The 13,913-nt window shown below is 41.2% G+C and overlaps 1 protein-coding gene across 6 annotated transcripts in view; it reads right to left on the bottom strand.

Annotated features, from left to right (window-relative positions):
- The window catches only part of LOC110495445 (myocyte-specific enhancer factor 2A), a 97,677-nt gene that overhangs the window by 2,055 nt on the left and 81,709 nt on the right, over window positions 1–13,913 (bottom strand). For all 6 annotated transcript variants that reach the window (XM_036954863.2, XM_090206620.1, XM_090206622.1 and 3 more), the window contains exons 7-9: window positions 8,240–8,424; window positions 390–513; window positions 116–239 (exon numbers count right to left, since the gene is read on the bottom strand). In XM_036954863.2, coding sequence (XP_036810758.2) covers window positions 116–239; window positions 390–513; window positions 8,240–8,424 — 433 coding nt within the window. The remainder of the gene's footprint in view (window positions 1–115; window positions 240–389; window positions 514–8,239; window positions 8,425–13,913) is intronic.

Below are 13,913 nucleotides of genomic sequence, written 5' to 3'. Positions count from 1 at the left end.
TTTGAAAGAGTCCAAGCTATGTACTTTGAACGTGTATATAATGTGTGCACTGAATATTCTATTAATGTGTGGGTGTCTATGTGTTTGTGTGTGTGTTTGCTAGTGTGTTACTCACACCAAAGAGCTGAGAGCTGCCTGGCCCAGTTGATGTTGTTGCCATGCCGACATGGAGCCCAAAGAGAGCCCTGGAGAGCCGAAGCCCTGTAGGGAGGAGATCTCTGCACTGCTCAGGGAGTACTCTGCAACAACAACAGCACCAGAGAACAGTGAGTTACACACACTCCCCCTCCCACTGCTACTGCAGCGGCACCTCTCACCACAGGAGACCAGACCAATCAGTAACAGCCAGACAGGCAGCGCCGTGGCAGGGGACAGAGGGGTAGACTCACCGGTGTTGTAGCCGGTGGGCATGCCTGAGTAGACCAGGCCTTGGGGGGGCAGACTGGGGGTGGTGACAGACACTACTGGGGTGGCGAGTAGCTGGGACTGGGAGCTGCTTATCCTGTGGGTGTTCTGTAAACAGTACAAAGAAAACAGGTTTAATGAACAAAACAACCCTGTAGGGTGCTGTGAAGGCTTACTGTAGTGAACCCAAAGTGCAAGATGGTAAATTGATATAGCTAAAAACATGTTACAGATGTGTTGTGCATAAATTAGCTGCACTGCATTTTTTTAAAGTCATAATATGATAAGACTATAATAACTTAGCAATGACAAATGCAATACTACTTCCCACCAAGAGGTAGCACTGTAGCTTCAGGTCACATGTAGCTACAATCCAGATAAAGTATTGAGCCATGTTTGTATTATATGATGACTGTTTGACAATATGTGTAATAAGAAAAAAACTATATCCCATAAAGACTTAAAGACTGTTTTTGTCCAATATTGATCAATTGAATGTTGTTTGTGGGTAAATCTGTAAACAGATTATCAGAAACAGGAATAACGTTTTGAAATAGAAAACCGTTTTACACAATAGTGGGATTTTGTGCTGACATGCACTCGTTGTTGTATTCAGATTTCCTTACAAGCTAAGGCAAATGCTCTTCAGCACTCAAATTGTTTATAGACTGTGAATAAAAAAAACGGTCAATTCAATGACTACCAAAGATGTCTAAAAAAAAGAAAACAGATCTCTTACAACTACTGCCAGAAAGAGAGACAGGTCCTTAATTTTTCATAACATATAGTAGCTACTACATATCTCCTAAAAAAAACGCAATCCTGGGTGCAGTGGCTGCATGCTGTCCCAAGCACACAGTCACAAAACACAGTGCCTTCATGCAGCAGCAACAGGATCACACAAGCTCTGAGAAGGCCAATCATGGTAGTCACTCATTAGGACCACAAACTTACTGGTCAAATGTTGGGTCATTTATAGATCTATGGATTCTTTAGTCAAATCTTCTGAGAATATAGTATTCTGTTCATTATGTACCCTCTAATATAAACGTTTAATGCTACACTTGTTTGTTCTGATGTGAAAGTGAGACTATTTTGCTAGCACCTAACAGAGGCAAAATGGCAGAGTTAGCATGAGCTGCAGGGCTGTTTGTGATCTGGGGGGTATTAACATCAAGAGACACCTTTTACTGCATCAATCTAGGAAACACATACAGCATGTCATATCAAATGATTACTCTGTGATCTGGGCAGCTCTGGTGTGGCAATTTGTAATATAGTGCAGTTGAGGTTTCATTTGAGGCAATATTGCATCATGACAGTTTGATAACTTCCTTGGAAATATCCGTTGCTCCTACTCTCTCCAAACAGATGACATCATCCAAAAACAAGCTTCTCTAAGAATTACATAATCCACAATGAAGTAATCTGCCCCTCCCCATGAAGAACAATCCAAGATTTGAAATCTGTTCTTTGGAAATTACTTTGTAATTTTATACATATTACAAAACCTTTTGTTTAAAACAATTCTACTGTTGAAGTCAGAAGTTTACATACACTTTAGTCCAATATATTTAAACTCAGTTTTTCACAATTCCTGACATTTAATCCTAGGTTGGGATGGTGTTCTTCGGCTTGCAAGCCTACCCCTTTTTCTTCCAAACATAATGATGGTCATTATGGCCAAACAGTTCTATTTTTTTTCATCATACCAGAGGACATTTCTCCAAAAAGTACGATCTTTGTCCCCATGTGCAGTTGCAAACCGTAGTCAGACTTTTTTATGGTGGTTTTGGAGCAGTGGCTTCTTCCTTGCCGAGCAGCCTTTCAGGTTATGTCGATATAGGACTTGTTTTACTGTGGATATAGATACTTTTGTACCTGTTTCCTCCAGCATCTTCACAAGGTCCTTTGCTGTTGTTCTGGGATTGATTTGCACTTTTCACACCAAAGTACATTCATCTCTAGGAGACAGAACGTGTCTCCTTCCTGAGCGGTATGACGGCTGCGTGGTCCTATACTTGCGTAAAATTGTTTGTACAGATGAACGTGGTATCTTCAGGCGTTTGGAAATCGCTCCCAAGGATGAACCAGACCTGTGGAGGTCTACAATCTTTTTCTGAGGTCTTGGCTGATTTCTTTTGATTTTCCCATGATGTCAAGTAAAGAGGCACTGAGTCTGAAGTTAGGCCTTGAAATACATCCACAGGTACACCTCCAATTGACTCAAATTATGTCAATTAGCCTATCAGAAGCTTCTAAAGCCATGACATCATTTTCTGGAATTTTTCAAGCTGTTTAAAGGCACAGTCAACTTAGTGTTACATCCGTTGTTAGAAGGAGACCAAGGTGCAGCGTCGTAGGCGTACATTTTACTTTATTTTCAAATGACACCAAAAAACAACACAATACAAACGAACGTAAAGTACTGCAGACTCCACAGCAACTATGCAAAAACAAGATCCCACAAACTAAGGTGGAAAACAGGCTGTCTAAGTAGGATTCCCAATTAGAGACAACAATAGACAGCTGCCTCTGATTGGGAACCATACCTGGCCAACAAAGAAATAGAAAACTAGAATGCCCACCCAAATCACACCCTGACCTAACCAAATAGAGAAATAAAAAGGCTCTCTAAGGTCAGGGCGTGACACTTAGTGTATGTAAACTTCTGACCCACTGGAATTGTGATACAGTGAATTATAAGTGAAATAGATCTGTCTGTAAACAATTGTTGGATAAATTACTTGTGTCATGCACAAAGTAGATGTCCTAACTGACTTGCGAAAAAACTATAGTTTGTTAACAAGACATTTGTGGAGTGGTTGAAAAACGAGTTTTAATGACTCCAACCTAAGCGTATGTAAACTTCCGACTTCACCTGTACGTAACGATGTGTGTCCAAACTACTTTCTTGAAGTAACAAGACGCAGGAGTGATAATGATCTGTCTAATAGTTCTAGTGAATGTGTGCATCGTGTGCTCACTCACAAACAAACAGAAACATTAAAGCATTCCCTGAACAACACATGGGAGTGGCGGTGCACATGGGAGTGGCGGTGTTGTGGGGCACAGGACATTAGACAGGTTGAGGCATCTTGCCAGGTTCATAACATGCAGTGAAACACTGACGCTGCTCTTCAATTCTCAATTTAGTCTTTATAAAAACAAAATCCATTCAATCAAATAAATTCAATAAACTCAAGGTATTCAAATCTACAGTTCAAGAACAGCCTTTACTCCTGAACATGTTATTACTGATCTATTTGCCTCTTGTTGTTGTTATGATGAAATTGAAAGTGTGTTCATTCAGCCATTTTTCTCAAAACTCACCAAATCTATTTCCTCCTCCTCCGACTGCTCTCAACAGAAGAGAAGAAGAGAGGCAGGGTTACAAGAGAAGGTCAGGGTGGCTTCTACAGTCACCCTTTTGATGTTGAAAACCAACGTCTTAATTGCCTGATTGTATTCCACGAGTAAAAGTAATCTAGACGTGCCTGTCCTCTAGACTTAAATATTCACTCTGTCCTCTAGACTTAAATATTCACTCTGTCCTCTAGACTTAAATATTCACTCTGTCCTCTAGACTTAAATATTCACTCTGTCCTCTAGACTTAAATATTCACTCTGTCCTCTAGACTTAAATATTCACTCTGTCCTCTAGACTTAAATATTCACTCTGTCCTCTAGACTTAAATATTCACTCTGCCCTCTAGACTTAAATATTCACTCTGTCCTCTAGACTTAAATATTCACTCTGTCTTCTAGACTTAAATATTCACTCTGTCCTCTAGACTTAAATATTCACTCTGCCCTCTACTATTCATGTTACCTTGCAAAACCTTTCCTTTCTTTGTCAAAGGCAATACTGTACAATGCTTTGGATAAAAGTGAATACTAAATGACCATGTTATAACACTTTAGCTTGGGTTTGTGACCATTTCAGAGTAAGACCTATCGTTTTTGAACCCATAACTATTTGCTACTCAGAAGGTTACTGGTGTAAAACCAAAATGGGTCAACTTTAGAGTCAATTATTAAAGACACTACAGCAAGAATGGTTTAAGTCAGCAAACACACTTAATGACTTGGACTCACATTGAATAAGTGCTTAACCTCTCATGCATCCATCTAATTACATCATCAATCCTGAGGCTATAGCTTGACTCATTTGGAAGGCTCTCCACTTACTTTAAATAAAACTGAGTTCAAGAAACTAAATCTGACTAGTTAGGTCAACTCAATGCAAACTGTAATGTCATAAAATATTTGTAGCTATCTATAGAGTAGAGTAGTCAATGAGGTACAAGTCAATGTAATACATTGACACCTGCATATTGTGCATTTTTGCTTCACCTGGTAGATTATAGGAGTCTCTGTATGTGAGGCCTACTGTTCTGCTAGAACTGGAAGCCTTTCTTCCTTCTTCCCTGTGCTGAGGGACTGACTGTGCCCTGGCCAGGACTGTCTTAATAATACCCACACTCAATCAATAGCGACAGGAAGACACGACAAGGGCGACAAGATATTATCTGGCTCACACTCTGGGCCCCTGATTAAGCCTTCATCCCCACTCTGTCACACTGAGATGTGATTAATTTAATACCATTATGGCCTAATGACAGGCTGTCTGAAGACCTGCCAGCCCACAACGCTGCCTTAACCCATCTGGAACGCTGCGTTTACATTGACAGAGCAGAGCCGAGCAGGCCCTCCCTTTTGTCTCAATAGTACTGACACATTCAGGACTTCTAGAATCTCTCTGTCTGAAACATTGTAATCCTGCTCAATAGTTCTAATAACGAACACTAAGGCTGCATTTAGACAGGCAGCCCAATTAAGATCCTTATTTCACTAATTGGTCTTTTGACCAATCAGATCAGCTCTGAAAAAGATCTGATGTGAAAAGATCTGATGTGATTTGTCAAAAGACCAATTAGTGGAAAAAATATCAGAATTGGGCCGCCTGCCTAAACGCAGCCTTAATTGCTTTGTCCTTGTGATGTGTGAATCTCTGTGTTGTGGAAGCTACTCTGAGAAGATAGTTTACCAAGCTACCAATTACTTCACACTGAAAGAAGTTAAGCTACACTAATGCCACCCATATGGAAAAAAAGTTTAACTAAAGTTACTTTAAAAAAGTATTGTGTAGTTCCAGTAGTTAGCTACACCGCTACATGGTAAAACAGTAATTAACTACTGAAAACACTACCTAGATTTGAATTTAGTTCAACTACCACCAAGCTACTGCAAATGTAGTTAAATTACTATATGTAGTTCACTACTCTCCAACACTGGAAGCTCTGTGGTTTGGTTTGGGAGCTCCACCACTTCCAGATGTTGGCATGGTAACACACACATGTTGATCCCTTGCTCCAGGCTGGTAGATGTATCAGGGGTACCCACGCTATGGTAACCCCAGGTATATTTACCATACAAGTGTCTTGGAGGAACTCCCATTGCTGAGAGCTCCAGCTATCAGCAATGGGAGTTAGGTTGGAACGAGTCAATGACTGGTTAATGTCTGAAACCTTTTCTTCCCATTTAGATTTATGGCCATGGCAGTGTAGTGCAGCCTCAGATGCTCAATGTGGTCAGAGCTCTCTGCACATTCATTATCAGAATTAGAGAGGGCCTCTAATTTCAATATTTATAATTGAGTAACTGTTAACGCACCTGGGGCCTCATTTATAAACGTTGTGTACGCACAGAATATGCTCCAAAACACGCAAAAGTTGGCATTTATAAAAAAAGTAACTTGACTTGAGAATGTGCTTGTCGTCCCGCAATCTTTAGGCCATGCGTAGGACTACACATTTTCTAGTGGTTGAAGTATTGCATTGCATTGCAAGAAGGAAAAACGACCCTATAGTAGCCTTGTGCAAATGGGGAATATACTGTATGATGACCCTCTTATTCATAGCCAAAATCCGAAGCGTAGCTTAATTTAATGGTAGAACAGACGGCTCACCTTTTCCATTGACGTTTGATGCCTGAATACTGTAATGTGAAATTTCTTGAGTAGACAGTATTTCATTTATTTACATCATAACCATTGCAGCATAAATTCGTCACTTTCTCTGGCCACGATGAGTTCATAATCCCAAAGTGGCCGTACAACAAATGACCATGCGCATCTCTCATATAATTGGACCTATTAGATAGGCTATTATAATTTCAATCGTTTTTACTCTATCATCCAAAAGGGAGCGTGGTTTATAACTTACAGTAGAATTGAACAGGTGAACAGACAGTTGATCTTCCACATTGAAATGTGTAGACTACCACTGTAAGTAGGCCTATTGTAGTTTACATTTTTTCCCGAACAGACAATGTTTCAGAATTCACGGGCAGCGCATATTTTGGTTCGGGAAAAAGTACATGCAAAACAGTATTGAATTCAAACGATCTGTTTACAGGTCCACAACAATTTTCCATTGTTTCAGAAACGGTCAGATACAGCAAATGTCACTACAAAAGGAAACATTCTGCCAACACCTCCAAAAACATTTGATCACGTTTCCATTGCTATTTCCTTCAGATACTCTCTTGGCCTAATTCCAATACCTCCAAAAACATTTGATCACGTTGCCACTGCTATTTCCTTCAGATACTCTCTTGGCCTAATTCCAATACCTCCAAAAACATTTGATCACGTTTCCACTGCTATTTCCTTCAGATACTCTCTTGGCCTAATTCCAACACCTCCAAAGACATTTGATCACGTTGCCACTGCTATTTCCTTCAGATACTCTCTTGGCCTAATTCCAACACCTCCAAAGACATTTGATCACATTTCCATTGCTATTTCCTTCAGATACTCTCTTGGCCTAATTCCAACACCTCCAAAGACATTTGATCACGTTTCCACTGCTATTTCCTTCAGATACCCTCTTGGCCTAATTCCAACACCTCCAAAAACATTTCATCACGTTGCCATTGCTATTTCCTTCAGATACTCTCTTGGCCTAATTCCAATACCTCCAAAAACATTTGATCACGTTGCCATTGCTATTTCCTTTAGATACTCTCTTGGCCTAATTCCAATACCTCCAAAAACATTTGATCACGTTGCCACTGCTATTTCCTTTAGATACTCTCTTGGCCTAATTCCAACACCTCCAAAAACATTTGATCACGTTGCCACTGCTATTTCCTTTAGATACTCTCTTGGCCTAATTCCAATACTTCCAAAGTATGCATCAAATAAGGGGGTTATTGTTACCATAAAAGGTTAATAATGGTCATTTTTTAGGCGGCGTTAAAATGCTCGTTCACACCTGCACAGTTTTACGATAGGTCTGATTTACCGTATAGCGGGAAGAGTGTAAGTTTGGCATGCGCCAAGTTTAGAAATCACAATATTTTTGTAAAATGTACGCAAGGATTATAAATGTATCCCTGGGCCTCAGAGATACAGTATAGCCTAGCTAGCTGCTGTGCTGTTTGTGTTCTTGTCACTGTCCAGAGTCTAGCTCCTGTAGGTGATCAAATACAAATGCAGCATGAGAACGAATGCCGCTCGCCGATTTCTGTTGATGTAATAAATGAATCTAGGCTGCAAGTAAACCAGAAATGAAGCACGAGGTCCTCAGACAGCACTGATATCCTCAAGCAAGGAGGACCATTTCTCCTGCTCCAAAACATTTCCAACATTGCACACTATACCACAATAATACCATCACAATCCTGTGAGGGGGAAAATAAAACTCCCTCTGTTGCACACATGTGAGGTACAAAGAAGCCAAAATCGGTGCAGCCCCGAGGTAGATGCACGCAGTGTTCTACCAGTCAGCTCATGTGCAGTGAGGAGTGGGGACTGTAGGCTACTCACCAGTGGGGGCATCATGCCTTTGCTGGATGGGGGGATCAGCACTCTCAGGTCTGGCTTGCGGTTGCCCATCCCCATGTTCCCTCCAGGGGGCGGTGGAGACTTGGTGGGCATGACTTTCCCCAGGCCGTTCCCGCTGGTTGCGCCCAGGAGTCCCGGAGAGCCCCTAGGGTTGACAAAGCCGTTCCCTGCAGAGAGAGACAGAGACAGAAGCAGTCATGGGACTGTGAGACACTACAACAACAGTCATCTGCCAAATCTCCAACGCACCATTTCAAAGCTGCATAGCTTGCCACGGCACGCAACGTTAAGTGTTCCCAACCCTCTGGGAAGTTTTAATAGTCTCAGATAATTATCCTGCACATTTACCAAAATAAAACGTCCATTTCAGAATTTATGAGCCTTTCATTCTTGCTGTGAGTGACGATATCAAAGTCAACTCCTTGTATCCTGGGATGAGGAGCAATTCCCTTAACAAATGTACTGTGACTGCTATTTAAGATGGGAATAGCAATCCATTACAGTTGGGTAAAACTGTTTGCTAAGGATTGTTATGGTACTTTTTTGGTGTGACAATATGAGAATACAATGTCTTGCTACAGTGTGCAAGACTATCTATGTACTCATTGTACTGTATTCGTAGTACTATATACGTATGTGTGGACTGTCATTTCTTCTTTACTCTAATGGTAGATTTACAGAACAATGAGTCATAAGGCTGGTTTACCCCCCACCCAGAGTCACTTCCTGTGGCAACTGTTCTAAAACAAAGTGAAAGCAGGCACAGGGCATTGACACCATCTCAGAGCTGATCAGGAGAAGGACCAGTACAGCACATGTCACACAATGTCTGGACTGGGGCTGAAGTGAGCTATATATGCTCTGAAATCAATTACATGCTATGCTATGAAATCAATGTGAGAGTATTTGCAAATGCACTAGCAGTTTATATCTCTTTTTGATGCATTATTCAGCTATAACCATTCTGATGCATCAGAACATTGAAAAAATGGATATCAGAATCTGGAGAATAATGAGAAACAGAGGGATGAAAGAATCAATGCTATCTAGTATTTCATCAACAGATCAGTGTCACACTTCAACAAGTAACTGAGCACTCCATTGTGTTGTATAGAGCCCAGTGAAACACAAGCAGGCTGCAGGATAAGCAGGACCTAGTGACATAATGGAACAATCACCTCTCTAGCTACAGATAAGAACCCCCACAATACACGGCCAAATAAACAGTTATGAGACATACAATGGTATGTCACAGCTGAATCAACAGCTACTATCGCTCCCAGCACTCGCTTTCATCTTATACTGCAGTAAAAACTAAGGTGCACGCATATAATTAGCTATGTAAATTACCCAAACCCTACAAATATGAGACACTGTTATTGCTTATATTTTTTAAAATCCAATATTTTAACATAAATATAGGTTAATTGGAGGACGAGTACCATATGGGTCATCCACTGTTGTTTCACAAACGTGAATGTGTAGGCATTTCAGGCAGCAACTATGGCGTAATGGAGAAAAAACATGCTCCTTGAAGCTAGTTGTACATAGCCTACAGCCAGTTGTGCACAAAAGCAACATGCAGAATTGTAAAGTACATTTGTGTAGAGCATAATGCCTGAAATTGCTGATTAGCAAAAGACGTAATTGAAGCCAGTATCCATTTAAAACAGTCACTAAAACGGGGCACCATTACAAGACAGAACAACTGTTTCTACCTTAAAGTACATTTTAAAACAAGAAAATGATCACATGCAGAGATCACATGATCACACAAGCCTTTTGGCAGAAACATCTTTGCACATTTGTTTTCTGTGTGTTATCCGAACCAGTGGTTCTTCTGCCATCAAATCATCAGTGAATGAACCTAGAACATGTAGAATGTTTGGTTTCTGTGTTTGGGTAAATAAATATACTCTTTGTTGTAAATAATTAACACCGCCCACCGTGGGAGCAGGATTACATAAGAGGCTGTATGTACCACTCAAACATTTAGTTTTCATCTGAACGTAAGACAAAATAAACTCTGTTGACTAAATTGTGCTTTCACTAGAATGCATTGAAGAGCAAGTGATGCAGAACTGACCAGACCTGACTGTCATTAGGCAAACACCAGAGGAACTTGAGTCTCAGTGAGGGAAGAGAATATGCATACATGAATGAGAAAAGATTAATGGATGTGAATCAAGAGCCTCTAATAGATTAAGTGGAAAAGAGAGCAAATTCTAATAATAGCGTCCATTAATGAGCCTGGATAGAAACTCTTTAGCGGGTGCTCTGGTATTGTTTTGGCTCAGGAAACCGAGAGCAGGGCCACAGTTTGTGAGACTGCAGTGCAGTCACTCACTCACTAGTTAGTTGTTCCAAGAAATCCATATTCCACTCGGAGGGCCCCTTAGTATAAAAACAAATACAGTTTAGAATGCTTTCTTAATGGACAAAACACACACTGGAAGTGGTAATCCACTGGGAACAACGGCTTCCACGGTTCTCAAGAAATAGAGGAATAATATGTTCAGATAGACTCTTTTTGACACACAAACAGCCCTTGCAATCACTCTTTAAGAGCCTGTAACTCTCCAGTATTAATGAAGGAATCTGCACCGCTTGCAGGCATATTGCATAAGAGAGAGAAGAGTCACATCCCCTAACATTCTGACAAGCTCTCATTCTTAATGCTCAACAGAGTGAGAGAGAGAGCATGGAAAGAGTGAAACTGTGTGCAAAGCATCTCTCATGCATTGAGGAGTGTGACTGTATCACACAAAGAATTCCACATTGGATTGCTAATTAGGTGTAAAAAATGATATCACAGAGTTGCTTTAATTACATCCATATCATTTATGTTTGAGCAAAGCATAAGAAGTTCATAGCCTTCTCGTGAGCCAAGGTTTAGGTATTTGAACGAGAGCCAAAACAGATGGCTCATTTTAGACAGAACAATTGAAAAATAATTGCTATCAAAAACTGCTCTCTGAAAATACAGAATTAAAATACAGCTACAACAATTTGCCTGCAAATCCAGAATACTGCATGTGAATATTCTGTGAATATTCTGACCCTCACTAGGCTTAAGTCATGATCACTTAGACCCAGACTACCATGTGGAGCCCACTGCTCTCCTTATTGATCATGATTCATGTCTGCAGAGCACTGGGACTGAGCCACTGTGAGAACTCTCCACACTTAGAAAAAAGGGTTCCAAAAGGGTTATTTGGCTATCCCCATAGGATAACCCTTATAACCCTCTGTAGAAAGGGCTCTACATGGAACCAAAAAGGGTTCTGACTGGAACCAAAAAGGGTGCTACTTGGAAGCAAATGGTCCTTTCTACCTGGAACCAACAAGGTTCTTCAAAGGGTTCTCCAATAGGGACATCCAAATAACTATTTTAGGCGCCTTTTTTCCCTAAGACTGCAGGAAGAATAGTGGAGCCCTTCCCCCTTATTTAATCTTAAACACGGGCTTTTATGCAACTCATGTGCTAAATTAACATCACCCCTCTGCAGAGCCTCATTTACCTGAGGTGCCTGTAATGTTCTAGGAGTGAAATTACTGTATGAAAATCTCATTTCTGCTCCACGTAAGATGTGGTGTATTAACAGAAACACACTTTCATGTGTTAGTTTGTCAGCTGCCAAATCCTGTTATGATCTCAGATTGAAACCAGACTCATGTTCATTCTTAATGAACACATATAGTCAACTCATATCACATGTGGTAAAGACCTCCTTCACACTGCTGCAGAAAGGAAACTACGAAAACGGCTCCGAAAAGCTTTCAAGCTACAGTTCATATGCTTCCACAGTGTGGAGGAGAGAAAAGCTAAGGTGCAATGACATGCCATGTCATGTCCATGGACAAAATGATTCATTTGCACTTTGCCGCTGTACGTCAATATGAAGAAAGAGTTTTATTTCTGAGGACAAGTGCTGGCATATCAGATGAGATTAGGGTTTGGATCAGTGCCACCATTCCCTAGGCTTAATCAGCGATCCGGAGCATTTCCCAGGACACTCTCCGTGCTTGTAAGCCCCTCTTAGTGGCGATATCAAGCCACACCACCGGAGGAGAAAAGAGAGCGAGCAACAAGACAGAACTGGTGCAAAAGGCCTCTCCTCTCCCAATAGCTGCTGCTTGTGAAAAATCAGAGCTATGTAAGGAATGGCCATCTGACAGCAGCACTGAAGAGAGAGAGGTTTCTCTTCCAAGCAGTCTGTGTCTGCTGTTCTACCCAGTTTGGTACAAACAACAGCTGCAGTCTCCTGCCAGTGTGCCAACGGCTGACACCCCTCCCTTGGCATGGGGGCGGCACAGCACCCCACAACCTTACCGCTTACCCAGCACAGGGACAGGGCTCCGAGCACTGCCAAAGACCAAATACAGACAGACCAAATATTTCACTCAGCCCTGACTGAGAGCATCGAATCACCTCACCAACCACAGACTCAAACTTATACCCAGCATATCTATGCTCACGAAGCAGGACATAATTAAATGCATAATCTATAGCTTTAAATATAGCATCTGTTGATTGCATAATGTATTTTCACTACTATCATAATACTGTATCATATGATACACAGTGGCCTGTCTGGTAGGTAGAGGGTTAACGTCCACCTGCCTCTGCCTCTCACACAGCACATAGCAGCCATGACAGGCTGTCCGGTCATTGTGTACAGAGGACTTAGAGGGGTGTCATGGCCGGAATACCTCCAGGGTTCTGCTGGCCTAGGCATCTTGCAGGCTCTCTCCAGCCTTATAAGGGCTGCCATGGTACTGGGAAAAACAGATGCACCTGTCAATAGAGGGAAGGAAACTAGAGGGAGGGTCGGATGGAGGTGTCAGTCTTAAAGGAAACACTGTGTTTATTTACCTTCCAAAGAGAATCTGCCGCCTGAACCCTACCTTTTAATATGTTAACCCTTTCATGCACAAACAAGTTCACAATGAAAGGATAGTCCTAAGAAAATATATAGTGACTGTTGTCATCCCTAAACCCCAAACAAAACTTGTACCACAAACATGTTTGGAGCGACACAAAGTGAGCAGCCGATTGAGAACAAGAGGCATTCTTAATCTGTTACTATCCAGGAGGAACAGATGGACGTGTGACCTTCCTGGTGTCCTTGGTGGTTTGATTGTGTGTCACCATAGCGGTTGGCCAGACATTAGCAGCTGCTGCCATTTTCCTCTGTTACTGTACTCAACCATCTACGCCTCTTCTGTGGAACACATTGGCAAAAAAGATCTGTCCCTTTGGACTGACTCTTGGAGCTTTGGATGCAATCACTTCACCAACCTGTCTAGCTGCATTTTGAATAATATACTGAACATACAGCATCTCTGTCAGGGTTCTGAGGACAGAACATGCTGACACTCAGCTTGGCTGTTTTGCTATACAGTAAGGACAGTGTACCATCACTCTAACATGTACAGTGGGGCAAAAAAGTATTTAGTCAGCCACCAATTGTGCAAGTTCTCCCACTTAAAAAGATGAGAGAGGCCTGTAATTTTCATCATAGGTACACTTCAACTATGACATACAAAATTAGAAAAAAAAATCCAGAAAATCACATTGTAGGATTTTTTATGAATTTATTTGCAAATTATGGTGGAAAATAAGTATTTGGTTAATAACAAAAGTTTCTCAATA

Source organism: Oncorhynchus mykiss, chromosome 2 (assembly GCF_057628025.1).
Source record: "Oncorhynchus mykiss isolate SJ-2025 chromosome 2, ASM5762802v1, whole genome shotgun sequence".
NCBI lineage: Eukaryota > Metazoa > Chordata > Actinopteri > Salmoniformes > Salmonidae > Oncorhynchus > Oncorhynchus mykiss.
This window is presented reverse-complemented; position numbering and strand designations above follow the sequence as displayed.